We start from the raw sequence: 26,665 nt of genomic DNA on the forward strand, positions 1-26,665 counted from the left end.
GGGTTCTCTCAGACCTGGGGGGGGGGGGTTCAGGAGGGGGGTGGGCAGCGGTGCAGCCGGGCTCGGGTTAGTTCCGTTTAATGGAGGTGTCCTCGTACACGTTATAAAACACAATCTGGTACAAAAAGCGTCCCCTGTACAGTACAAAGCGTACAGCTGGGCTAAGGCCACCCGCGGCAGAGGGGGGGCCGGGGGGGGCTGCCCCGGGGGAGCGCCCGGGCCTTGGGTCCCTCCAGGGCCTCCCCGCCTGCCCCTACAATCACCGGGGTTCAATTAACAGACGTCATCGGCGGTCACTTGAGGGAAGAGAGCGTTAGAGGAAGGGGTTCGGCTCTGGGGGGGCTGCTGGCCCCGAGCCCTCCCCGCTCCCCCCCGGCATCAGTCGGGCCATTTCCCCCCCCTCCATCCCAAGGGACCTTCTCCCCTTTTCCCGCAGGGAGGATGGGGCAAGGGCTGCCTGCCCCCTCCCAACCTGAGAAAAGCCTCCTCTGGCCCCGCAGCAGGAAGAGGAGGAGGAGGAGGAAGGTGCTATTGCTGCAAACGGAGCAGAGGAGGGAGCCGGGAAGGGCGGCTCTGCCACGGCGGTTGGTGGAGTGAGGGCGGGCGCTGCTCCCGCACTCTCCTGCCATAATAAATAAATATATACAGCACATAAATAAATAGGGCAGGGACGGCCGCGGCACAGAGCCCCGAGGGCTGGGGCCCTGCCCGCGCTCTAAGGCACCTGGAGGCCAAAGCCCAGTGCCCCGCGGGCTCAGCCCCGTCCTTCTCCCGGGACAGGGGGAACAGGGACTCTGGCCTCCCCCAGGGATGGTGGCCCCCGGCTGCTCCGCTCTGGCCCGGGGCTCGCACTCGCAGCCGCTGCCGGGCCAGGCTGGGCGTGCAGGGCTGCTCTCGGTGCCCCGGGAGCGGGCGATGGGCTGGGACGGGTGCTGCAGGGTGTCCTGCCCGCCACGGCCCCGCTCCTGCCCCGAGCTGGGGCTGGGCTCTGCTGCCGCAAGGCACCGCCGCTCCTCCAGCACCCGCTGCCGTCACTCCGTCTCCCCGGGCAGCTTGGGGGAGCCGCCACCACCACCACATGCTGTCCCCCCTTCCTGTCCCGTCCCGAGCAGGAGCTCGGGTGTTCCGTCCCCACAGCCCCCGGGGGACCATTGCGCCTCCAGGGAGCACCAGCGACCGCGCGGAAGATGCTGGAAACGGGAACAAGCGGGCTCGGGCCCTGCAGACCATTGGGTGACAAGAGTCCAGCTTACGAGGTGGGGAGGTGACAGAGGCGCTGGAGCTGGTGTCCCTGCGCCCACTCCTCGTCAAGGGAAGGGGCCCGGGTGCCCCGTCCCACCTTCCTCGCTCAGCCCCGGCTCCAGCGCCTGCTCCTCCTCCTCCTCAGTCCAACTTCTCCAGCACGGAGGGCACGTAGACCAGGCTGAGCTCGCTGCCGAAGTTGCAGACGATGGCGGCGTTCTCCAGCACCAGGATCTGCCGGGCCGGCTGCGACTCGTTGCTTTTCCCCAGGTAGACGGTCTGGAGCAGGTCGCCGTAGCCGATGTCCCAGAAGGAGACGCAGCCCTGGCCTCCCGTCACCAGCAGGTTGTCGGAGATGACGCCCAGGCTGGCACCGCAGCCCATCTCCTGCGCGGAAGGAAAGCGGGTCAGCGAGCCAAGCCCGCGGCCAGCCCTGGCCAAAGCGGGCAAGAGGCCACTTAGCCGCAGCCCTTCTGCCAGCCCCGTCCCAGACGTGCTGGAAAGGGCCCACAGAGCCTCGCCGTGGGACAGCACCGTTTGGCCAAGCAACAGATTCGGTCTTTTCCGAGCTCCTGCACATTCTATTTACAAACAGGGGAAGTTTTCCAAAGCGTGTGGAGTTTAACTAGAGCTCCCTTCACACTGCAGCCCAGCGGAGGTGGGCTGCGGGGTCTGGTGGGGTCCGGAAAAGCACAGGAGCACCCCTAACCTTTCCCTGGCTACCAACCTGCTGGATGGAATAGAGCTTGATCCCCGAGCTGCGGTCCCAGATGCTGATCACGTCGTCCAAGCCGCTGCTGATGACGCAGGACGTTGTGCAGGTGAGGGAGGTGACGTCCCCGCGGTGGGCGTACATGTGGCTGACCTTGCTCCCTGTCAGCACGTCCCAAAGGCAGATGGCCCCGTCCTGGCCGCCGCTCGCTAGCACCATCGTCTGCAAGGACACGGGCAGAAGCAGGTCAGGAACCTGAGCGGGTGGCAGACAGCGCCCTTTCCATCCCACCCTGGGGCTTCGCAGCGCCACCGCCACACAGAGACGCTGAACACACATGACAATTCCGTAGGGAAGTGGGTCCCGTGCTCTGGGCACGCTCCCAGGCTGCAGGAGGGCACAGGAACGAGGGATGGAAAACTGAACAGCCAGCTCCACGGATTCCCTGCCTTTGTACCTGTGTTTGAGCAGGCTGGAGGTAAGAAAAGCCCAGCCTGGCAGGACTCACAGCTGCAGAGAAACCTCAATTCGTTTCTCAGAGCTCTGCAGCGCCCAGGTGTGGCTCTCCCGCTTCTCTCCAAGGGGATGAGGTCCAGAAAGCCTTGGCGGGGGGATGACAGCAGAGCAGGGCCCTGTCCTTAGCCCTGCCATCCCGTCCTTAGCCCTGCTCTCCTCTCCAGCCCAGCCTACGCTGCCCCTCCCGGGAAACAGCCGGTCCCCGGCAGGGCAGATATCCACAGGGCATGGACCATTTCCTGGGCCAGTTTCAGCCCCTGCTCCCAGCTCTGCCTTCGGAGCTGCGTTCAGAACGGAGCCGGCAGCACGGGTGCAGCGGGAATGGGGCTTTCCTGCTGCAAACAGGGCAGGGGGACAAACCACCTCCGGGGAAAGGGATCGCTGCGCCCGCAGCGGGCTGGATGGGAAATAAGGGTTCAGCTTGTGAGGCATACGGTGAGCACACCTTTACAGCAGCCAGAGAACCCTCTGCGTCCTCAGAGAAGCGCAGATGAACTTTTCGGCACGTACATCAGGAAAGGGGCCCAGCTCTGGCCGACGCCGTGGCTCAGCAGCCGTACGTAAGGATGTTCTCCGAGGTGCAGACCCAGCTGCGCCCTACCTGGTCGATGTACACAGCCGTGATCGCTCCCGAGTGACCCTGCAGCGTGAACAAACAGCACGAGTCTTCCAGCCGAAACACCTGCAGGGCAGAAGAGGCAGCCGTGAGTGTCGGCGGGGGGCAGCCGTGCTGCAGGACGACGCCACCTGAGCCTTATCACTCTTGCTAACGAAGCGACACATCTCACTTCATCTTCCTCGCTGCCATCCCCCTCGCATGGCAGAGCCAGGGCATGTCAGCGGTTCAGGAGAGCGAGGTCAGGGGATGCTGACGCCAAGGGCAGGGGAAGGGGGTGATGCCTGTCGGGCTGTGACAGGGCAGGGACGCAATGAGCTGGAAGGGACAAGGAGAAGACAGGGGAAACCCCAGGAACCAGATGCTGACGTTCATGAAGTCACCCAGCCCTAAGGCAGGAGGATCTCGTGTTCTGCTCAGGCAGACGGCTCCCACGGGGCTCTGTCCTCCTGACTCCATCCAGGGGCCACATCCAGGCAGATAAATAGAACACGGGGAGCTTCAGGCACGCACCGGACTGGGCTCCAACCACCCCACCCCGAATACTCACCTACCTTTGTGCACGTACACACGTCGGCTTTGCCCCCCCACCCACGTAGGAGATAAGCGCACGTCCCACAGCGTCCACAGGCCGGACAAGCGCCCGCACCCTGGGAGAGCCCCGAGGAAGCCTTACTCTCAGCGTGTGGTCCTGGCTGCCAGTGACCAGCCGTCCCGCCGCAGCCTTCAGCGCCGTGATGGGCTTCTGGTGGGCGCAGGACACGGTGTGGGTGAGCTGACACAGGACGATGTCGCTGCTGCTGAACACCGGGGAGGACGGGATGCTGCTTCTGCTCGGGGCTCCTGTGGCGAGACACGCGGGTAAGTCCTCGCCGCAGCAGAGCCAGCCCTAACGCTCCTAACGTCAGCCAGAAACGGTGTGGTACCAGGGATGCCTGGATGCTCAACTTTAAGGAATCTGAACCTGGTCCTCCAAAGAGCCGAACACTCGGCGCTCTGGCTGACACCAACACCCGCTACAGCCGCTCAGCGCCCACGAACAACCGGAGTGAGGGTCTCCAACAGGCTCCTCAGCAGCAGAACTCCCTGCTGCACACCAGTGCCCCTCTGCAGTAAGCCTTCTGCAAGACTGAGGTCCCCGAAGCCCAAAAGCGCGGCGATTACTCGCCCTGTCAGAGCGGCACAACAGCTGGGCGCGAGACTCTACGGGGAAAAGTCATTTCCACAGCCAGCGCAGAGCCTGCTCCACTTCCAGGGCTACAGCCTGCATTCCAGGAATGCAACCATTCTCCTGGAGTAAGGCCAGAGCTTCTCTCCCCTCCAGGCCGCTCCAGAACCAAAGGAGCTGCTGCACTGCAAACCAGTTACCACCGCGGACTGGTTTTGTGTGGCCGAGGCCCCAGGCTACATCGTGGTTGTGTGGGGCTCCGCGGTGTGCAAACAAGCGAGAACGGACCTTGCTGAAGGAGAAATACGTGAGAAGGAGGAGAGGAAAGAGGCACAGGGCAGAGCCGACCCTGAACGCAGGCCTCGGCCTTCAGACCTGGAGAAAACACTGGAGAAAAGCAGCGGGGCAGAGCTCAGAGCGGTGCACGGGCTGCTCGGACGCTTGCTTACCTCGGAACTGCAGGTGGTTCAAGGATGTGTGTGTCTCTAGAGAGAAGAAATCTAAAGAGCCATTCAGCCGGGCAGCGACGATCCTGAGGGAGAAACGCAGGCACGTGAGGAGAGGCCTTTGCCCGCTCTCACGGGGCTGAGGAGCCCCGAGACCAGAGCCCTTCCGAGGCAGAGCCCAAACCACGCAGGCTCCCCCTGCGAGGAGCACTCCCGATGGCAAGGAAGGGGGCTCGGAAATTATGTTAAGCTCAGGCCGCAGAATAAAGCGGCAGATGGCAATGCCTCTTGAATAACTGCACACAGAAACCAGCGACCCAAAGGCCCCATGGCCCAGCCCTGAATCGTTCTGGACATTCAGCTACCAGAAAGACCGAATATCTGGATGAAGTAGCAGCTGGAAAAGAGACGGACCCGGGAAAGCTCGCTCCACCATGCCCAGCTTGAGAGGTGGACGCGTGGGAAGGGACTTCCCAGCTGAGTCTCCGCCATCTGGAGCGGTTCCACCGCCACGGCAGGAGGGTCAGGTCTGGGGTCCTGGTCTATGCCTCGTGTTCTCCTCCCGTCGCGGGAGATCACCGAGCACAAACGCAATTACCGGTTGTTCAGGAAGACGAGCGCGGTGATGCCAGATTGACCTTCCTCGTTAGTGCTACGGAGGGTCCCCTCGATAGCATCCCAAACCTGGAAGGAGAAGGGGTTAGTGCCGTGATCCTGACCAAAGACCAGTTGTACATGGGGGAGCTGTTGATCCACGCAGCAGCTAACCTGTGCCGTGCCACACACCCCCCCGGCCCCCTCAGCTGTCCCATCCCAGCGAAGGAGCCTGGAGGCAGCTCCCACTCGGCACCAGTGATCACACCACCCGCGTGTGCTTGGATCTATCTTCAAGCGAAGCAGCAAGTTCTCAAGTGAACATCCTTTTGTTCCACAGCAGAAACAGTGAATAGAATTCTTTTTTTCAAAGAAATCGTCAATGACATAGACATGGGTTTGAACACAGCCTCAACGAGTTGGCCAACGACACCAAGCTGAGTGGTGTGGTGACATGCCAGAGGGACGGGATGACATCCAGAAGGACCTGGACAGGCTGGAGAAGGGGACCTGCGTGAACCTCATAAGGTCCAGCAAGGCCAAGTGTAGGGTCCTGCACCGGGGTGGGGGCAGCCCCCGGTCCCAGCACAGGCTGGGGATGGAGGGATGGAGAGCAGCCCCGAGAGAAGGGCTTGGGAGTGCTGGGAGGGGGAAAAGCTGGCCATGGGCCGGCCACGTGCGCTGGCAGCCCAGAAACCCCCCGCAGCCTGGGCTGCATCCCCAGCAGCGTGGGCAGCAGGGCGAGGGGGGGATTCTGCCCCTCTGCTCCGCTCTGGGGAGACCCCCCTGCAGTGCTGCCTCCAGCACTGGGGCCTCAGCACAGGAGAGACACGGAGCTGTTGGAGCGGGGCCAGAGGAGGCCCCGGAGCTGCTGGGAGGGCTGGAGCCCCTCTGCTGTGGGGACAGGCTGAGAGAGCTGGGGGGGTTCAGCCTGGAGAAGAGAAGGCTCCGGGGAGACCTTGGAGCCCCTTCCAGTCCCTCAAGGGGCTCCAGGAAAGCCGGGGAGGGACTCTGGATCGGGGAGGGTAGCCATGGGACGAGGGGGAAGGGTTTTCCACTGCAAGAGGGGAGATTGCGATGAGATGTGACTGCCCCATCCCTGGAAACATTCCAGATCAGGCTGGACAGGGCTCTGAGCAACCTGATCTAATTGAAGATATCCCTGTTTATTGCAGGGGATTGGACTAGGTAACCTTTAAAGGTCCCTTCCCACCCAAACACCCAGGGCAGGAGGGTTTCACCGCACACGGGCAAGTAAAGGGGAAGTGACTGTAGGGAAGTCCAGGACCTGGTGACTGTCACCGCCGTGGGGGCCGCAGGGAGGGTGCAGGCTGGCATTCCCCACATTGGGTCAGTGGTTGAGGACGGGAAGAGTTTTATGCCGTAAGAGGGGAGATTGAGATGAGATGTGAGGAGGAAATTGTTGGCTATGAGGGGGGTGAGCCCCTGGCCCAGGTTGCCCCGAGAAGCTGTGGCTGCCCCATCCCTGGAGGGGTTCAAGGGCAGGTTGGTCGGGGCTTGGAGCAACCTGGTCTGGTGGGAGGTGTCCCTGCCCAGGGCAGGGGGGTGCAACTGGATGATCTTTAAGGTTCCTTCCAACCCAAACCGGTCTGTGATTCTACGGAAACCTCCTCAGAGCTCTAAGGACCACAGCACCATCCAGCCTCTCCAGGGACACAATCCGCACAGTGTGCCCTGCTCCGACCGGAGCTCTGACCAACAGAGCATGGGGCTCCCCACAACAGGAGGGACCCAAGATCACACTACCCTCTTTTTCCTTCTAACTTTACTGCCAATAAATGCTATTTTAATCACTACTTCAAAATCTGCATGCCTTTCTTACCGGGGTCATAACGAACACCAGCCCCACTCCCAGCTCCTCGCAGCTCCTCTCAGCCCCACATCTGCCCTGTTCCGAGCACAAAGTGCTCCGGATTTTGAAGGAATATTGTCATGTGGACTGGAAACAAGATTCGGCAGCAAAATTCAGTCAGTGTCTCAAGGCAGCTGCTCGGGAGAAGGGATCTGAGCTCAAAACCATATTTAAAGGATAAAAAGCCCCAACGGAGTGGCCTCCCTGTGGCTTTGTTGGGAAGAGTGAGAGCTGCTCACGTGCAGCACAGGCAAAACAAGTCCAAAATCATTAAAATTTTTTATTTCAAAATGTGTTTGTTTTTTAAAAAAATAACAAACCTGCACTTATTTTGAAGGAAAAATTCTAACTTAATTTCCAAAAATGAAATTAAAATTAAACGAATCCGGAAAGTTTCTCATTGGAGGAGGTTTAAATTTCTGATTAAAATTTGCTTCAAAACCTGTATCTTTCCCATAGAATTCCTACTCGTTTTACTTCGTGTCATGACTGACCAGCAACGTGACTTAATGACCGGCAATCTTTAAGCTCCTTGAGTCTTAAAGAGCTGCTATTATTTAGCGCCAACTGAAGAATTTTTCTCCTTACACTAAGAACCTCCTTTGAAATGAGTAATTTCAACAACTCGAGAAGCAGGAAAGCAGATAAGCAAAGTACTGATGAAAGAAGAAGCTGCTTCGAATACTTTAAAAAATGACTGTAGGTCATAATAGCCACTTTACCGTAATTCCTGTTCTGTTCTAAAAGCGAGTTAAGCTGAAACGCTGAGATTTTCAGCGCAAAAGAGGAATTTCTGCTCTGGGACCTGTCCTAACCCGCGCCCCAGAGGCTGCGTGCCTGGTGCTGGTGGTTCTGGTCCAGGCGGTGCCACCGGCTCTGCTCAGAGCCACCCCGGTGCCAGCAGCTTGCCCAGTGCCTTGTTCCTTACCTCCAGCTTCCCGTTACTCCGGCCAGCCACAATCAGGTTCCCCTGCAGGTCCAGGCTCCAGACAGAGCTCTCCCAGTCTCCTCCCCAGGAAGGAAGAGGTGACGATTTGTCAAATCCCGTAAAAGACTCGTCCCCCAGGCTCCTCCTGCGGCTGCTGCAGCCTCCCTCCTCGGTCCCACAGCCCAGAGAGCGGGGACTGCCGCTCCCCACGCAGAATCCAGCCTGTCCATGCGGGGCTGAGAGGCCGGTGAAGTTCATGCAGTTGGAGGAGCCGTGCTCTTCGTACACTTTACCAACCAGGCTGCTGAAGTCATAGCCGCTCTCCTTCTGGCGACCGCCCACCGCACGGAGCCGCGTCTCCGACTCGGCCACCTTCACCTGCTCAGAGAAGTTCGTGTCAATGAGAGAGGTGAGGTCGGGCTGGTCGCAGAAAAGCGGAGGCTGGGGAGGGCTGAGCATCCTCTTGAGCTGGTGACTGTTCTCAAAGGAGTCATCCAGACCATTCTTGCCGTCCGGACTGTGATCCCAGCTCTCCTGGTAATCGAAAACGCCACTGCTGTCTCTTCGCAACCTGAAACACAGTAATAAAAGGTCAGTCCTCCCACCCCTACTGTCGGAGCTTCTCATTTCTTACAGAGGGGTTTGCACCAGCTGCTGAGCAGCGATTGTGGAGGGACCTGCCGGTACAGACACCACGTACCTGGGTTTGGGAATAACGGTGAGGCAGTCGCCAGTCTGAGCATCCCACACACGGATCTGGCCCACCAGGCAGCAGCTGACAAGCAGCATCCCATCACTAGCCAGACATTCGATGTCCTGGGAAGGAAGAAGAAGCACAGCTGAGCACGTAGCACCACCGAGGCTCTGGAGTCCAACAACCACCTTGCGTGTGGCTGAGGAACTATATAGATGATAAATTTTATGTCAAAACTACATGGAACCTAGGGATATTCCGAGAACACAAATACACCTTTGTCCAGAGTCCTAGACATGCACTAGACTGCTGCAAATCAGACAGACTCTGTCTGTCTTCCCTTTTCCTGACAAAGTATCACTCAAAGAGACAGGAGGATCAGGAACAGGGGTGCAGCTTCTCTGGAAGACATGGCACAGCGTTGCAAACTCCACCTGACTGGATGCTCAAGTGCTTTGTTTCATCTCAGAATAGGAAGAAACATCTTTTCCCTCAAGAAAAACGAGTGAACTGAGCAGCAGCACACTTCCGTGCAAATCCACGGATGCTTTTAGCACTGGAAACAACATTAAACAGCTCAAACTTATGCACTAACTTTTGGGAAGCAGGGAAAAAACGATCCACTAGGCATTAAATATCAGGAATGTAGAGCTACCCCAGCAAGGAAGGCTGGATCGGCCCAGACAATAAAGGCCAACAGTTGGCTACAGAGAGAAGGTAAGAACAGCAATTGCAAAAAGCTCAAAAGCAAGTCCCAGGAAGAAATGGAGAAATCCTTCAGGAAACTTCATGCTACAATATCCTACTATACATAGATATATGGAGAGAGAGAGAGTGAGAGCGTTCGCCCCAGCTGCTAGCCTCCACAGCTGCATTACACAAAGGCTGCAGAGCTGTTCTGTCCTTTGCGAGGGCTGTTACTTAAATAAACGAAAGAAAATGAAAGATGCGCGGCGCGAGTCAGTAAAATGCCGTTCTCATAAGGATTGCACCCATCCGACCTACCATGAGGTGACCCCTGAGAACCAAGGGGACGATCTCGGTCTCAGGCGGGGAGTAGCCGTAATCGTCACAGGGCAGGTCCCCCCTCTTCCTCCTGCTGTGCGAGAGCCCGTTCTGCCCGTAGTTCTTGGGGCAGAACACCCTGTACAGGCAGAAGAGCAGGAGGACCAGGATAATGCCCGAGGCCAGACCCAGAGCAGCCACCCTGGTGGGAGAGACAAACAGATACAAAAAGGAGGTGAGATAAAAGACCCAATTACTAGTCCCCAGAGTTTGAAAAATACTGTGAAAGTATTACAGGTGTTGCTGCTCTAAGTATTTCAGCTGAGCACCACTTCCAATAAGCTTTCGTGATTTCTAAAAAATTAAAGGATTTTTTAAACGGGAAACGTCAACGTCAATAAGATTTTCAGACTTCTCAATAAGAAAAGTACATCGTAATCAAGACAGCAAGAAAAAGATGGGGATCAGGATGATATAAAGCGCATTCAACACAGCCAAAGGAGAACTGCAGGTTCCGAGGGCAAGCTGGGAGCCCGTCCTCTCAGTAGGAAAGGAAAGTCCCTGCTTGCGTGAGAGTTTGATCTAATGCCCAATAAAGCATTACTGAATCCCGACGTTTATTCCCAAAGGCAAACTCCTATCCCTGTTACCCAGCGACAAACCCCCTAATGTGTGGTGCTAGGAGTAACAGTTCGAGCATCGCCAAGCCATCCAATTAAAATACATCACGGCTTAATCTTCAAAATACGTGACTAATTGCACAACGGTTACTAGATTATAGCGATCACTTGCATATCTATCAAGTCTGTAAGCCATTTGTCCGTAGTCACCAATACATATCGACAAGCAGCTCCCACCAGCAGCGACGGCTGTCAACAACCTGGGCTGCACACACCGTCTCCTGCCAGGGAATTCCCAAAAACAGTGCCAGGAGAGATCGACTCAATGCCGCGCTAGCTGAGCTAGAGCGTCCTGAGCATTATGGGATTTCGCACTGAAGCTTTGTAAATATTTTTTGTTCTCCTTGTTTTCCCTCCAGAAGAACCAAAGAGCAACCCGAGTCTTCAAGGGAGTTAAGGCATGGTCAGAAGACTGCATCAAGGACTCTTTTACTTGTAAAGGGTGACATCCTGGTGTCCTTGCAGCTTGGATGAGGCTTGGTCAGGCTGAGCTTCCGCATCCAGCTTCCCACTGGTGGAAGATAAGAAGGGGTGGTAGCGGTTGGCTTCCTGGGGATGCCGCACTTCTAAGGCCTCTTGTGGGTTCAGGTACAGCGTGACAGGGATTGCTGGAAGGATGCTGATGTATCTGAAGGAATGGAAAGATGAGAACAGCTTAGGAAGAACAAACACAAAACCACAAAACCCTTAATGGGTTACCCAGCCCGTCTTCTCACTAGCAGCCAAGGTAGGTCTCAGGATGTACTTGCAGTCCAGTAGTTTCAGGTATTCTAAACTAAATACCTCCTTTGAAATACTTTTCTTTAAAGATATTTCCCACATCTTAACCTCTAACTCCATGGAAGAGGTTAAGAGTCAACAGTGGAATGAACTACTGAAGAGATCAAATGGATCACACAGATTTAAGTACAGATATAATGATCTGGTCCAGCTTCCTGTACGCTGCAGGCCAGAAGATCACACCAAAAGTTTCAGGTCAGCTGTCCCTATTCCTCACACATACCATCCCCATCACTTACAGATGATCATACATTGTTTTACAAAATACTAAACGTCACTTCCAGGGTGAAAGAAGACAACAAGCAAGTAATAGACCCAAGGGCACAGGAGAGAAACACAACCCTTATTCTCAGACAACAGTCCAGGAGAGTTTGTCTCCACCTGAAGACACACTTGGAGTAAGCCATGTGGAACACAAGGTATCTAACTGAGAAGGATGAAGGACAAAAGAAAGAAAAACCCGTGGAGTCAATTCCATGAGGAGTTCAAAATGCCTGCGGCACTCAATGCCAGCCCGCTTACCTTTTGGCCAGAGTGATATTGTAGTAGCTGAAGAGGGATGGCCAGTGTCTGAAAGAAAGCTTCCTCCAAATCTCCTCATCCTCTGCTCCCCAGGTAACCTCTGCTTCCGTTCCAAGTTCCGTCTGTCCATTCCCTTTGCCCTCTGGTCCATGGGCCCAAGTGTGCTGGTTTGTCTCCAGCCCGTTCAGGGACTCCAGCCCTGACTTCTGCTCACGCTGCTGCGTCTGGTTTTCCGACAGCTGTATAGGGTCCGACGGGAAGACTGAGAGATCAATCTTGGGGTTCCCAGCAGGTAGGACCCCTCCAGGAACAGGCATAGGAGGCAGACCTGCTTCACCCAAAGGACTTTGTTCGGTGACCTGTGACGTGAGGTAGGTGCGGAGACCAGCAGGATCCGTGTAAACCAGGATTCCGATCCAGATCACCGTCCCAGCCTACAGACGATGAGCAAGGAGACAAGCTCGTTTAGAACACAGACGTCACACTCTGCCTCCAACACCTCATCAACCCTCTGAGGTGATCAGCAACATCCCAAGGGTACGCCCTCCACTCGGTTATGGTCTTACTCCTCCCTCTAAGAAGATCGGGAGAGATTTCACAGCACACACAAAAACTGAACGCTGTTTTTCTGTGAGCCATCCGACCCTACCTGATGGTGGGAACCCCACTTCTCCCACAGAAATGCACAGCAGGGAAGAGACTCCTTGCCGGCGGCTGGGACCAGCAGGTCTGCAACCCTCCAACAGGGCTGGAAAGGCTTAATTCGGGGTTCTGGGTGGTGGATTCTGCAAGACCTACTGCAGCAGTCACGGTTCACAGACTGATGTATTAATTGAGTTTAAACTGCCATCGAAGTCAGTTGACAGTAACAGACTGGGCTGTGGTTTGTAGAGCTGAGGAACACACACATTCCTCTGCTTCCATTACGGACATCCAGAACAGAGATGGGGGGACAAGCAGGGGCAGTAACTGGTGTAACCGCTGCAGTTACACCCGCAAAAGGAAAAGCCTTAGTCTCTCATGTAGCAAAATATCTCCATGTCTTTAGTCCACATTATCTGCAGGAACAAAACATGACTTTTGCTCTGTAAAAACGTTCTCTCTCCACTCATACAGTCCCTGAAAACCTGTTTATGTAAAAGCAGATTTTTGTCTCAAAGCAAATATCAGAAAATTACCCACTACCACCCAAACATCATGCAAACAGCAGAGCCCTGGAGGTAATGCCTGCAGAGGGATGTTCTTAGGGAAGTATTTCTTGAACTGTATTTATCACGGGGCAGCATAAGTCTTGGAGGGGAATAAGGATGCAAGAAAATGTTGGGCTATTTTTTTTCCCCCCTCTGGAAGCCAATTTCGGCTGGGATAGCGTCCAGCAGGAAGGGGCCCCGGGTAACAAAACACCACATGGCATACCATGATGAGTCTCTGGGCCAGCCGGGTCCTGGCGAAGAAGTAAATCACCCGCAGCCTCTTTGGCAGGCGCAGATTCCTGAAAGACGATGGCTGCAGGGTGATGGTGTGGGGGGTGGCAGGTCGCATGGCGGGCTGGCGTTCGTAGCGCTGAGAGCGGCTGACGGGCTTTGCTGGGGGCATGCAGGCTTCCGCTGGCAACCGTTTGTTCAGGTCAGCAAGCTGCCAAGAGAAAAGCAACAGCGTGAGAGCTGCGGCGATGAGGCCCCTTGAGAGAAATGTGTGCAGAGACAGCTGTCTCTGATACCCGCCCACGTCGGAGCTCCCACCTTCACCCTCGAGTCAATCTGTCCCAGCTTCTCTCCAGCACGCACTCTCTTCTTCGCCCAGCCATCGTCACCTCTTTGTGACCGTGTCTCCTTCCAGCCCATTTACCCCAAATCTGCATGTTTGTATACCTGAGGGCGTCTCGTTCCCTCAAGCATCCTGTCCCCAATCCCTGTGTACGTGTAACCAAGCAAGTACTGCCCCAGAACTTTTACAGCTCGGCCTTTTCTGTTTAGAAAGTGAAAACAACAGGCTGTGCTTCCTTTAATCCTTCCACAATAGCAGAGAAGGAAAATCCAAGGCAAACGCCCATGTTCCTGGCCCTTCCTTACCTCCATGTTCCTGGCCCTTCCTTACCTCCATACGGCGAATGTCAATGGACAGCACGGTAGTGAAGAAAAACATCTGCAGAAAGAAGTCAGACACCAGGCCGACCACAGCGAAGAGGCAGAACTCCTGCAGAGAGGACACATTGATGAGCTCTGGCAGCTACGGAGACAACGGTATCTCAACTTCAGAAAAGGCGAAATCCAGCAAACTCTTGCCCAGAGCACAGGCCTGAGTCCATTTTACTGAGAAATCCTATTATTGATATTTTGTACTAGTTGAGTTTGATGCTATAAAAGTCCATGTGAGAACTAAAGAACATATTTATTCAGGTTCACATTCTTTGTTCTTTTCAGCCATAAAACATCAAAGCGCCACAGGAAAAAACAGCAGAGGATGTTTTCCTCGTTTGCAAAGCCATGGCAGGGCTGCAGCCTGAGCTCTCAGCCTCCTGCCCGTGCGTTCAAATCACAAAACCAAACAGCCTCCAACAGTGACGGTTTCCTGCACGTTCCCGATAAACCTCAGGCCTGATTTAAAATTCCTCCAGGAACAGAGTTTGCTCAGGGAGCGGATCAATCGTTCTCCACTGTACGTCTGCGTACTCGTCTCTAGCCATTCTAGCCAAGAAAGTGGTAGGACAATTAACCCAACTGAAGTGCATCTACACTAATGCACGCAGCATGGGGAATAAGCCGGACGAGCTGGAGGCCATCGTGCAGCGGGGAAACTATGATGTGGTTGCCATCACGGAAACGTGGTGGGAAGACACACACAAGTGGAGTGCTGTAATTGATGGCTACCAGCTTTTCAGAAGGGATAGGCAAGGGAAGAGAGGTGGTGGGGTGGCCCTCTATGTTAGGGGCGGTTTTGAATGTCTGGAACTCAACACTGTGAATGACAGTGTTGAGTGTGTACGGATAAAAATCAAGGGGAAGGCCAACAAGGCAGATATCGTGATGGGAGTTTGTTATAGACCCCCTAATCAGGATGTAGAAACTGATGAAGTATTCTATAAGCGGCTGGCAGAGGTCTCGCGATCATCTGCCCTTGTTCTTGTGGGGGATTTCAACTTCCCGGATGTCCGCTGGGAATACTACACAGCAGAGAGGGTACAGTCCCGGAGGTTCCTGGAGTGTGTGGAAGACAACTTCCTAACACAGCTGGTGAAGGAACCTACTAGGGGAAGTGCCCTACTGGACCTACTGTTTGTTAACAGAGAAGGTCTTGTGGGGGATGTAAAGGTTGGAGGTCATCTTGGGCAGAGTGACCATGAAATGATAGAGTTTTCAATTCTTGGTGAAGGGAGGCGGGGAGCCAGCAGAACTGCCACCTTGGATTTCCGAAGGGCAGACTTTAGCCTGTTTAGGAGCATGGTTGAGAGTGTCCCTTGGGAGGCAGTTTTGAAGAGCAAAGGTGCCCAGGAAAGCTGGTCATACTTCAAGCAGGTGCTCTTAGAAGCACAGGAGAAGGCCATCCCCATGTCCCGAAAGACGAGCCGACGGGGAAGAAGGCCAGCCTGGCTAAATAGAGAGCTTTGGCTGGACCTCAGGAAAAAAAGGAAGGCTTACATTCTCTGGAAAAGGGGCTTAGCAACTTATGAGGATTATCAAGATATAACAAAGCTATGCAGGGGGAAGATTAGAAGGGCCAAAGCTCAATCAGAACTCAGCTTGGCCACTGCAGTTAAAGACAACAAGAAGAGATTTTTCCAGTATATCAACAGAAAAAGGAAAACGAGGGAAAATATAGGTCCACTGATGAATGAGACGGGTGCCCTAGTGGTGGAAGACACAGAGAAGGCAGAGTTACTGAATGCCTTCTTTTCTTCGGTCTTCACTGATAAAGCCGTCCCTCACACATCCCATACCCTGGAGGCAAGGGGGAAGGTCTGGAGAGAGGAAGATTTTCCCTTAGTTGAGGAGGACCGGGTCAGAGACCACTTGGCCAAGCTGGACATTCATAAATCCATGGGCCCTGACGGGATGCACCCGCGAGTGCTGAGAGAGCTGGCAGATGTTATCGCTAGACCACTCTCCATTGTCTTTGCAAGGTCATGGGGAACAGGAGAGGTGCCTGAGGACTGGAGGAAGGCTAACGTCACTCCAATCTTCAAAAAAGGCAAGAAGGAGGACCCAGGGAACTACAGGCCGGTTAGTCTCACCTCTGTCCCTGGGAAGGTAATGGAGCGACTCATTCTGGATGTCGTCTCCAAACACATAGAGGAACAGGAAGTTATTGGAAGTGGTCAACATGGATTTACCAAGGGCAAATCATGCCTGACCAATCTGATAGCTTTCTATGATGTTATAACGGGTTGGCTGGATGAGGGGAGAGCCGTAGATGTCATCTACCTTGACCTTAGCAAGGCTTTTGACACTGTCTCCCATAACATCCTCATTAGGAAGCTGAGGAAGTATGGGCTAGACGAGGTGACAGTGAGGTGGATCGAGAGCTGGCTGAGTGACAGAACCCAGAGGGTTGTGATCAGCGGCACAGAGTCCAGTTGGAGGCCTGTAACGAGTGGTGTCCCTCAGGGGTCAATACTTGGACCAATTTTGTTCAATATATTCATTAATGACCTAGATGAGGGGACAGAGTGTATCCTCAGCAAGTTTGCTGATGATACCAAGCTGGGAGGGGTGGCCGACACTCCAGAGGGCCGTGCTGCCATCCAGCGTGACCTGGACAGGCTGGAGAGCTGGGCAGAGAAGAACCTAATGAGGTTCAACAAAAACAAGTGTAGGGTCCTGCACCTGGGAAGGAAGAATGCCAAACACCAGTATAGGTTAGGGGCGGACATGCTGGGAAGCAGCTCTGAGGAGAAGGACCTGGGGGTCCTGGTAGACAGCAAATTACCCATGAGCCAGCAGTGTGCCCTTGTCGCCAAGAAGGCCAATGGCATCCTGGGCTGCATAGGGAAGAGTGTGGCCAGTAGGTCGAGGGAGGTCATTCTCCCCCTCTACTCTGCACTGGTGAGGCCACAACTGGAGTACTGTGTCCAGTTCTGGGCTCCCCAGTTCAAGAGGGACAGGGAACTACTGGAGCGAGTCCAGCGAAGGGCAACCAAGATGATTGTGGGACTGGAGCACCTCCCTTATGAGGAAAGGCTGAAAGAGCTGGGACTCTTTAGCCTGGAGAAGAGACGGTTGAGGGGGGACCTGATTAATGTTTACAAGTACCTAAAGGGTGGGTTTAAGGAGGACGGAGCCAGGCTCTTTTCAATGGTTCCCAGCGACAGGACAAGGGGCAATGGGCACAAGCTGGAACATAGGAAGTTCCGTTCAAATACACGGAAAAACTTCTTTACAGTGAGGGTGACAGAGCACTGGAACAGGCTGCCCAGGGAGGCTGTGGAGTCCCCTTCTCTGGAGATTTTCAAGACCCGCCTGGATGCAGCCCTGAGGGATGTGCTTTAGGCAACCCTGCTCTAGCAGGGGAGTTGGACTAGATGATCTCTAGAGGTCCCTTCCAACTCTGAAGATTCCGTGATTCCGTGATTCCGTGATTCTCCAGGATCCCAGCTAAACCATTTCTGCTTAAATCACAATTTTGGCTGATGTATGTCTGACGGGCAAATTTCATTCCTAGGCCTCTGGAAGAAAGGTCCCATATTCACTGTCAGAGCTCTCTAAACAACAAACACAGGGGAAATAACGTTTGTAAAAGACAGTGTTTCCTAAACTTCTGTAATTCTCCACTTTCCCCAGCAGGTGCCATTGCAGAAATAAAGATTAAAAGATTCTGCCCAGCAGCAGAAACGCAGTCAACTCCCAGATCATCCCTACGAAACACACACTCTTACCCTAATCCCCGTTAGTGCAAAGTGCCGGCCCCTCTCCCCCACTACAAAACTTCAAAGCAGCATAGAATTAAAATATTTTTGAGGTGTCTTGCTTCCCTTGGAGGTATAAATTTCTGTCAGGACCTGTCAGGACCCAAAAAGGACCTAGTAAACATGCAGAGACAAAGAAAGCTTAACGTAAGCAGGAGTCAAAACCTTAGGCTAAACAACAGATTAAAGACTCCGGCCCTCACTTGCAGAACAGAGCTGGCAAACGCTCACTGCCATTCCCTGCCTGCCTGCTGGCGTGGTGCCATGCTCACTACCTGCAGACCAAGCCAGGATACATCCCCCTAAGGGGAAGGAGAGAGGCCATAAAGATTAAGTTCTTTGCCCCCCTCCTTCCTACGCCTGCCCCAGCTTCTTGCATAAGGCTGGAGACAAGTATCAGCGCAGTGAAATGAAAAGAGAGAGCCTGAAAGGCTATCTCTAACCTCTACACAAACCTTGAAGCCTCCCCGTCCTGTCCAAACTGTTCTCGAAACATGAAGAAATCAGCTGCTTGTGATTTAAAAGTCAGTGTGATACGAAATGAGATAACACAGCCGGTCAGCTGCCCCTCCCCAGACCTCCCAGTGACAGCAGCACAAGGAAGCAGGATCCGATCGGGTTTTTCTCTTCAGCCCCTTCCCCAACACCTGACATGAGGTTTTGGAAAGGGATTCATGAGGTTTCAAGGGTTCCATGAGGGATGAAAACACGACACGGGTTCCTCTCTCAAGGAGAAAACCAGAAGGAAAGCAACGTCCATCTGGATTTCACCCAGACCTCGGCAAACACAGGCTCCACAAACAGCAGGCTCTGCCTCAAGAGCTATTAATTCTGTTAATACCTCCACTTACTCCACTTAGCATTAGAGAAGCCGCCAGCCCTGGAAATCTAAAATCTTCTTATACTTGGATACTGCACACCCTACAGCAAAACCCAAAGTGATTTTCGTGGGTGCAGGATTGTGCCATCGGTGTGTGAACTTCGGTGCAAGGTAGCGGTTAAGAGATGAAAACCATGGGATGAGCGCTCAGCATGCGCCCCTGCAGCACCTCAGGACCCTCAGCAGTGACACTGCACCAGGAGAACAGGGGTCTCCACCCACCTGCAACGCAAGGCAGGAGGATTTCATTGCTGCTCACAATTACGAGGGATTTAAAGTGGATGCACCATTCTCATCTGAAGTCAAACTCTATTTTAGGACAAGGAGAGCCACGGAAAAATGTAGAAAATTCCCCTCTGCTAAACAAGGTGCACCACCAAGGAGTAACTGAGAAAAATGACAAGATCTATTAAAGCCCGTGGGGCAGGTGAGAGCCTTCAGCAAAGAAACGCCTCCCTCTCCTGCTATTCCCCATAGCAGGCAGCACCCGAGCGACCCCAGCACTGCTCCCTCTAACAGCCTGGAGCAAAGGTCCCTGCCAGATTTACGCAGTCTGGCTCACTTTCTGCCAGATTCCTTGGACTCTGCAACGCGAGTACAGCACATTATCTGTCCTTCACTCTCAGGGACGAAGATAAGGGGCGCACACCAGCCTCCAGCAGAGCAGCCGTCGGGCTTTGACAGCATCCCTGCGAGACCCTTCCTCTGGAGAAAGCAAGGATCCAAGGAAAGACAGGATCACAGGGAGAGCAGAGAGTGGATGTCATCACACGTGTCAAAACGCTGTAAGAAACAGGAGGACTTCAACGGAGATAACATGGGGGTGGGGGCATGGTGTCACTTATCGCCATGGCTCTACTGACGCTGTTATGCGGCTCTGCCCCGGCCCTTTTGTCACGCTCCTTTATCTCCTGTAATCAGCGCACCCTGCGAGCTCCTCTACAGCAGAGTGCAACAAGAAAGCGAACTGTCCCAGCGGTATCCACACGACAGGGCACTACGCTCGCCTCACAGATACTGTCAAGCTTCACTTTCTGAGGTCAAGCAGCGCAGCAATGAAACAGAGGCCAAAAGGTCCTACCAGACCATATTAACCAGCCCAATTTAGGCCCAAAGAATGGATCATGCCAGCGTTTGAGCTCAGCACATCTCTGCAATCAGCTTCAAATAAAAAAAAAAATTAGGCTCCAATAGGTGGCTGGCTGTAACCTGGGGGATTCTACTGTAGTTCCTCTCTTGCTGTCCTCTTGGGTACTGAGAGAGAAGCTCAGGAACTGGCAAGTTCAGCCTGCAATGCTCCAGTCCAACCTGTACGTTTAATCTTCTTAGATTATAATACGCTTTATCTGCAGTCTGTGCTGGTGAGTCCCCAATGTTGAAGTAAGGATAGACACAGCCCACCCTTCTTCACGCAGGTCACACGTGGCCAGCGAGCACCAAGCGAGGGCCCGGAGCAGCCTCCAACGATGTAGATGTTGGGGTGCTCCTGCCTTCTAGCGCCTGCTAGAAATTTCCGCAGACAGCAGGCCGACACCTCCCTGAAGTCTGGCTGCAGAGGTGCTACGGAACCGGTGACGAGGATTTGTCTAGGCAGCACTTCTGTTCATGTAGCTCGCCAGGAACAAGCCCCGCGTGGTCAAGGATCAGAAATCAAACGCTGTCAGCTTCCCAATACAACTCAGCAAGCACAGTCCTCCTGAAAAGGAGACCGTGCAGCAGAGAAAGTACCACACTGCGAGGCGGAAGATGCTATTTTCAGCGCTACACAGACGCAACAGCATGACCCCTGACAGGTCGTTCTACCTTCAGCTTTCAATTTACCCATCCATCTACCGGAGGCAGTGATATCCGTGGCTGTAAAAACCTACAGATTCATCAATCTGGTGGAAGAGCCCCAAACAGACTGTCCACCCTAATTCTCTGAGCAGCCATCCTGCACTAGAGGCTTTTTTTTTTTTCCTTCTCTCCACTTATAAAGTGGATTAGCCAGCTCACAAAAGGGCACTTTTAGGTTGGAATAAAGGTAACCCCACAGCAAAGGCACCGGGCAGTGTTAAGTTCTGTGATAGGAAGCTCATTTCCACAAACACAAGGAGCACAGACGGATGGTCGGGGGGGGAAACGAGCCCCTGCTCTGGCTCCTGCAGCAAAGTGATCAGCCCCATGGTCTGGGGGTGAGAGCCATCACGACGAATCAATGAGAGAGGCTCTCACTGTGTCTGTGGTGCCAGCAACTGGAATGAGCAGGGTCTAAGCGCTAGCAACTGGAATGGGGACCGTGGGGCTCAGGAGCCCATGCGTCTGCGTCACCAGCAACTGGAGCGAGTCAGAGTATGGGTGTCAGTGTGTGATCACCAGGGAGTACCAGCTGGTGAGCAGGGTGAGAGGCTGGGGAGCCAGGAGAGCTGGAGGAGCTGGTTACCAGACAGACCAGGGGATCCAGACCACCTGCCAGAGGGACTGTGGGGTGATCGAGACACCCACTTACACACGTGTGTTTGTGTAACTGGGGAGAGCAAGGAATCCAGGGCCAACTACTGGATGAACTGAATGCGTAAGCCCAGCTACTCGAAGGAGCGCAACTGGGCAGACTGGGGATCCAGGGGCAGCTGCTGGCCAGAAGGCTCGCTCCCAGAGGGATCCACATTGTATGAATGTCTATATTTCCCACTAACTGACTCTTAATCCAATCAGCCAGAGAGGGGAGCAGAATATTGCACACTGCGTTGCTGAAAACTCAAACCGATCGACCATACTCACCTGGATGGCCGGGACAAGGGTGAAATACCCGATCAAGATGATCCCAAGCTCTGTGGCCATGTTCTTCATAATGGACCAGCTCTCATTGCTCAAGCCTGGAGCAAGAACATGCAAGACAGGTAAAAGAAGAGTGTTCGGCGGTGGGCATAGCAAAACCAACCTGGATTTCCCTTCTTTAAACTTAGGCGTCTATAGACAACAGGCAAAAAAGGCACTTTCAGACTAAAATTCATCTGACCTATTTTGAATATCTAAGTCAAAGAATCGGACTGTAGACTCCCAATGTCTTTATTAGCGGCATTATCATTAACTACAAAGGGAGCTCGGATGACCCCCTCAGCTCACAAACTGATTTGAGCAGTCGGAGCGTGCTGCGCAGGGCGATACAGAGATTCAGAAGTGTCAAGGACCATTGAGTTTTTGAGTCCTGTTTTCGATCTAGATACAAACCACTTGTATTTTTAAAACTAGGTAGATTTTCCTAGGCATCACTCTAGAATCTCTCTTCCCTCATGTTTAGAAACATCTTTTAAGTTCGCAAACTCCATTTATCCGTGGTTTGAGCACGCTCAAATCGTTATGCAGTTACGGAGTGTATCTATAATAGAGAAGATAATTTTGTCACAGGCTCAGCAGAACTTCCTATGACCTGTGGACTGCACTTAACGATATTCATGACACGAGAGGACAAGGTGATAAATATCTATACCAGGAGATATAGCTCTCACTTACTAACACTTTTTTAAACTTGTTTAGTCAGTGCTTCAGACAACCACCTTAAAAAGCAGTGCCCGCAATTACAGGTTTATATTAATTCTTGGAATTATCAAAACCAGTACAAAACGACTAAGAGAATACAATTCTGCATTCACTTTCAACACACACAGTTCTTGTTTCCTTCGCAGACCAGAATGAAGATTATTCCCCACCTCCCAGTCCTTCGGTTACCCTAATTTTCCCTCTCTCAACGTTTTTCCAGAGCAGGCTGTGTACCTTGGGCAATGCGTAGCTTCACTTCCAGGTCAACGGGCGTAGAGACGACTGACTTGGTGAGAACCAACACGTTCTCTAGGCCAATGACTACAACCAAGTATGGAAATATCTCTCTAGAGGAAACAGAACCACAACTTAGAATGAGATCCTTGGTGAAACAGAAGGGAAGAATGCAAGTTAAGCAGCAAATAGGTATCCTAGAGTCAAGGCCAGAAAACACTATCCAGTGCCCTCAGCCAAATCCCTTCTCGCACAGTATTACTCTATGATGAGGTAAGTGTTCTGTATTTCATCTGCTTTGGATGGATATTAACACTTTTGCATGTTTTTCTGGAAAATGGCCATCGTAGACCATCACTAAATTAGTCTTAATTCTTCCCAAGGCTGGGATAGTGCCCCTTGAAGAGTCTCTCCAGCATCTAGTACAAAGAGGTGCAAATCAAAAGGATGGACTTCGAACAACAGTGCAATAGACTCAGGAATAATTCGTCAGCGGGAGCGCATTACAACAAGAGGGTAGGGAGCACGTCCCACCATCAACAGTGAAAATCCTGATAAATCACAGCTAAGCATTACATTAAACACAACTTCAAGAAAAACCATTCTCAAGTGAAGAGCACAGGAGTAAAAAAAATACACTGAAACGGATTTGCCCTTCAGAATACATGCACACAGCAGAGTAAGACTAACCAAGGTCGCCACCGTGACTTTATTCAACTCTTCTTCTTACGCCTACACTTTCTTCTCTCTTTTGAACTACTTGCAGTCCGGATCAGAGAGAAAAAGCTGTTCCGTGCCAGAACACGGTACATAGTAAATCTCTTCATTTCCCTCCAGCTAAACTTAAGCAAAAATACTAAAGCTTTCATTGTGGAGGGTAATGGATTTGTGCTGTGCTGGTATGTGCGGATCCAAAAGGAGAATGTGCGTGCATGCACACACACCCCCCCGGCTAATCACTAACAGCCAAGACAGGTAAACAACAGGGTTTCAGAAGAACACCTCCTGCTTTCTGCCACGGCCTGCCATAACGCCCAAGGACCATCTTCCCAAATGCTGCTTTTGATTGCCCGTGGCCATCTGACACGGGCTTCAGCAACGTTTGCACACACAGAGCTGTCAGCAGCCCGTACCTTACAAGCTCAGGTGGGGAAAAACGCCTGTCTGGAACCACTGCTAACTCAGCTATTTCATTGCGAGTGATTCCCTGAACAAACGGCAAGCTGAAACAGCAAGAGCTCCATTGAAAGCAAGACTACAAACATCCCCCCAAACCAAAAAACAAACTCCACGCACCCTCCTCCAAGTATCCTAACCAAATTTTAGCTCTAACAATTGTGCAACACACTCGTTCATTCACCTCCTGTCCAAAACCTGTGCAGGAAGTGAATTTCTTTAGCAAAAAAAACCAACCAACCAAACAAAAACATATAAGCCTCTGATGGGCAAGTTCCTGTTAATGTCAAAGAACCCAAAATCTAGAAAGTACAACTCAGTCCTGCCTTTACCTAAAGCATTTTCAGTTCAGTCTTTCAGTCTCTCCTCCGAGCAGTACTTTAGGACAGGAGACAGATGTGAGAAAAGCTCTTTGTAACCCTCAGGGATGGAAATCTCTAAATAAAGAGAATGCAGCAAACAGGAGGCGAGCTCTGCCGCCCGGCACAGCACAGCACCCTCCTGCAGAGCGTGTTATCTGCAAGGGTACGCTCTTGCAGAGTCCTTGCGGAGTCCTGACCTTATGCCCAGTCCTGCAAGATACACAGGGGGTCTAGCACCATTTCCAGATAAGCTGCAGTGAGCCTTCAGAAGCCAGCACAAATACGGAAAAGAAAACTCATAATTCTCTCATCAACTACGTCCTACTTAAACCACAGCTTCTACTGCAGGAGATAATTAACTAATAGTCCCAGGGTATGAGTTTCAATAGTCCCTGAAGAGTCAGCAGTTTTCACGTTAAACGACCAGCAGTTTAAAAGCAACGAGACATTAGGTTTTCTTGAAGAGCAATGCGACTCCGTGCGGGACAAACACAAGCTGTCCAAACCCTGAGTTCATTCGTCTCCACTCAGAGTAAGGAAAATGGCAAGAAATCCTCGTTATATTTTCCCCCATACAGCACCAAGCACCGAGAAAGAGCTTCCAAGAGGAAGAGGAAGAGCAAGGGGAGATGCCGTATCGTGCCCATGGACTGAAACATTTACACTCCACTTATCGCTTTGATGCCAGAAGGTGCTGCATCATAGCATGATCCAGCCCCCAACGCCAGCAGAACCACTACTGTTAACTCGTAAAGAAAACAGATCTTCTCTGGCTCCACGTATTTGTGAGCAGAGACAACCTCTGGCTTATCCAAAACGCTTAGAGGATTGAAGAATTTATCACACCAGCTTCTCTGATCTAAAATGCAAATGTTCACATTTCAGCTAGTCGGTTTAGGCCTTTTTTATAGGCAACAAGGCGAAGTAATTCATCATTTCAGACCATGATTCCTCTAACCTAGCTGAGATGGGCTGGTGGGTTGTGCTCTGGACTCATCTAGGGACTCTCCCAGTCCACCAGCTCCCAGGAATCCCATGCCCAGTGAACTCCAGGCATTTTCCTCAACTGCACTGTTTATTCTTTCTTAAATCCTGCACAGATCATGTCACCTATCTCCACTTGGTTTTCTTTTCCATAAAATAAGACTGTCTACCTCACTTGTAATTATTTTACTTAATTTTAAAGATGCTTGATAATGACCAAGGGCCACTTTATACATCATATCTGCAGTAAGCAAACACCGATCTCTAATCACCAAGCTATATTTCAACGCCTTACAAAAACCAGTGAGGGAAAAAGGCTTATCATAAGTACAGGTACCATTAAAAACATGCACACCCACATCTGAAAGGCTCTGCTATAAACAAAACGGATAAAAAAGGCTGGAAGTCAGATCAACGTTTAACCCTAAGCTGGCCAACTCCTGCCACGTTGCCACTGGTATATGACACACCAAGAACACTCTGTCTCCAGTCAGGCATCAGGTAACTGGAGGGAAAGTGCTCTGCCAGACCCTGGGGAATCAGGAAAAGGTCACTCACCAAAAGTTAAAAAAACCTCAATGTCATCAGACCCCATCACCGCAGAATCCAAGGGTCTTCCATCCAATTAGACATCATTTATAAAGTATTGCAAGAATTAAGTTTCAACCCCAAAGGAAGCTGTCTGTGCAATCATTTTGAGGCAAAGAAATTTTGCTGGAAAAGTATTTTTAGAAATAAGGACTCAATTAACTCTTTCTACCCTGTAGGAGGAATAACTCGATTAGTTTAGCCCTTCTGTGTGACAAAGGTAGGACTGATATTATACAAAGCCCTTGGTCATTGCACTAACCAAAACGGTTCTCTTGGATTCCCCATGTATCTGCATCCAAATATTGCCTTTTTTCTTGCATTAAAATTATAAACTCCCAGTGGATCCGGTCTGTTTTATTTGAACAGTTCACAGGATAACATGGCCTTGATCCACAATCAAGGTTCCTAGGCCCCACAGCAGTAAAACCAGAAACAACACATATTTCAATTTCTGAAGTCAATTATTCATAGCTCTTTTACGCTTCTAGAGAGGAATCCCTCCGTCTAGGTCTGGCTCCTGGTAAACTATCACCAGCCTTGAGGAGTATCCCTCATGGGTGAGACTCTTCATTGTTCCTGCGGTGTACAGCTGCGAGGGGGAGATGGGAAGAAAAATGACGGATGTTTCCTTAAATACTTAGGAAAGGGATCTGAAAATCAAAAGAAAAGATTCTGAAATGAACTTTAATTAACGAGAAATGAACAGTGTGTAGAACTCGGGTAGGTGAGGTGCCAGTTAGAGCTTCCTCAGGGGTTTTCAGCTTGACACAAATACAACGTGTGGTAGTAACCACGTCACAAGTCCCATACGCCAACTCTAACATGCACAGGAACCCCAGTTAAAAGAAGAGCCGACAACTATCAGCTGTGGGTGCAAAATCACCCAGGTAGCCTCCCAGGCAAAAATACCGCAGGTCAGTTCCGTCACCTTCAAAGATTTTTCTGAGTAAAATGTAAGGAGCCTCCATCAGCCAGAGAAAAGGCAACAAGCTCTTTTGGATGCTACGACAAGTCACTGCAGGAGGGAGGTATGTGAGAGCCTACCTAGCTACCAGGAAATCAAGTTACGAGTAAGACGTCGTCCCAACAATTCCTTCTGCTTTAGGCAGAACGAGCCAACTGGTAAGCAATAAGGCATCTCCAGGAAGACTGGGATCAGGTCTATTTGCTGGCCAGCAGAGAAACACACAGCCCTTCTGCCCAGGGGGAGATCTGATCATAATTTTGCACAGCAGTGTGTA

General features: G+C 52.3%; 1 protein-coding gene across 1 annotated transcript in view; it reads right to left on the reverse strand.

Moving 5' to 3' along the window:
* Positions 1-198: 198 nt before the first annotated feature.
* Positions 199-26,665, reverse strand: part of SCAP (SREBF chaperone) — a 70,343-nt gene continuing 43,876 nt past the window's right edge. The window contains exons 9-23 of the mRNA XM_054192042.1: positions 22,312-22,424; positions 21,319-21,413; positions 13,874-13,972; positions 13,193-13,411; positions 11,777-12,210; positions 10,908-11,102; positions 9,795-9,996; positions 8,796-8,911; positions 8,096-8,666; positions 5,299-5,384; positions 4,704-4,786; positions 3,763-3,929; positions 3,072-3,152; positions 1,970-2,176; positions 199-1,629 (exon numbers count right to left, since the gene is read on the reverse strand). Coding sequence (XP_054048017.1) covers positions 1,384-1,629; positions 1,970-2,176; positions 3,072-3,152; positions 3,763-3,929; positions 4,704-4,786; positions 5,299-5,384; positions 8,096-8,666; positions 8,796-8,911; positions 9,795-9,996; positions 10,908-11,102; positions 11,777-12,210; positions 13,193-13,411; positions 13,874-13,972; positions 21,319-21,413; positions 22,312-22,424 — 2,914 coding nt within the window. The 3' untranslated portion in view covers positions 199-1,383. The remainder of the gene's footprint in view (positions 1,630-1,969; positions 2,177-3,071; positions 3,153-3,762; positions 3,930-4,703; positions 4,787-5,298; positions 5,385-8,095; positions 8,667-8,795; positions 8,912-9,794; positions 9,997-10,907; positions 11,103-11,776; positions 12,211-13,192; positions 13,412-13,873; positions 13,973-21,318; positions 21,414-22,311; positions 22,425-26,665) is intronic.

This window comes from Rissa tridactyla, chromosome 2, assembly GCF_028500815.1.
Source record: "Rissa tridactyla isolate bRisTri1 chromosome 2, bRisTri1.patW.cur.20221130, whole genome shotgun sequence".
NCBI classification, from domain to species: domain Eukaryota; kingdom Metazoa; phylum Chordata; class Aves; order Charadriiformes; family Laridae; genus Rissa; species Rissa tridactyla.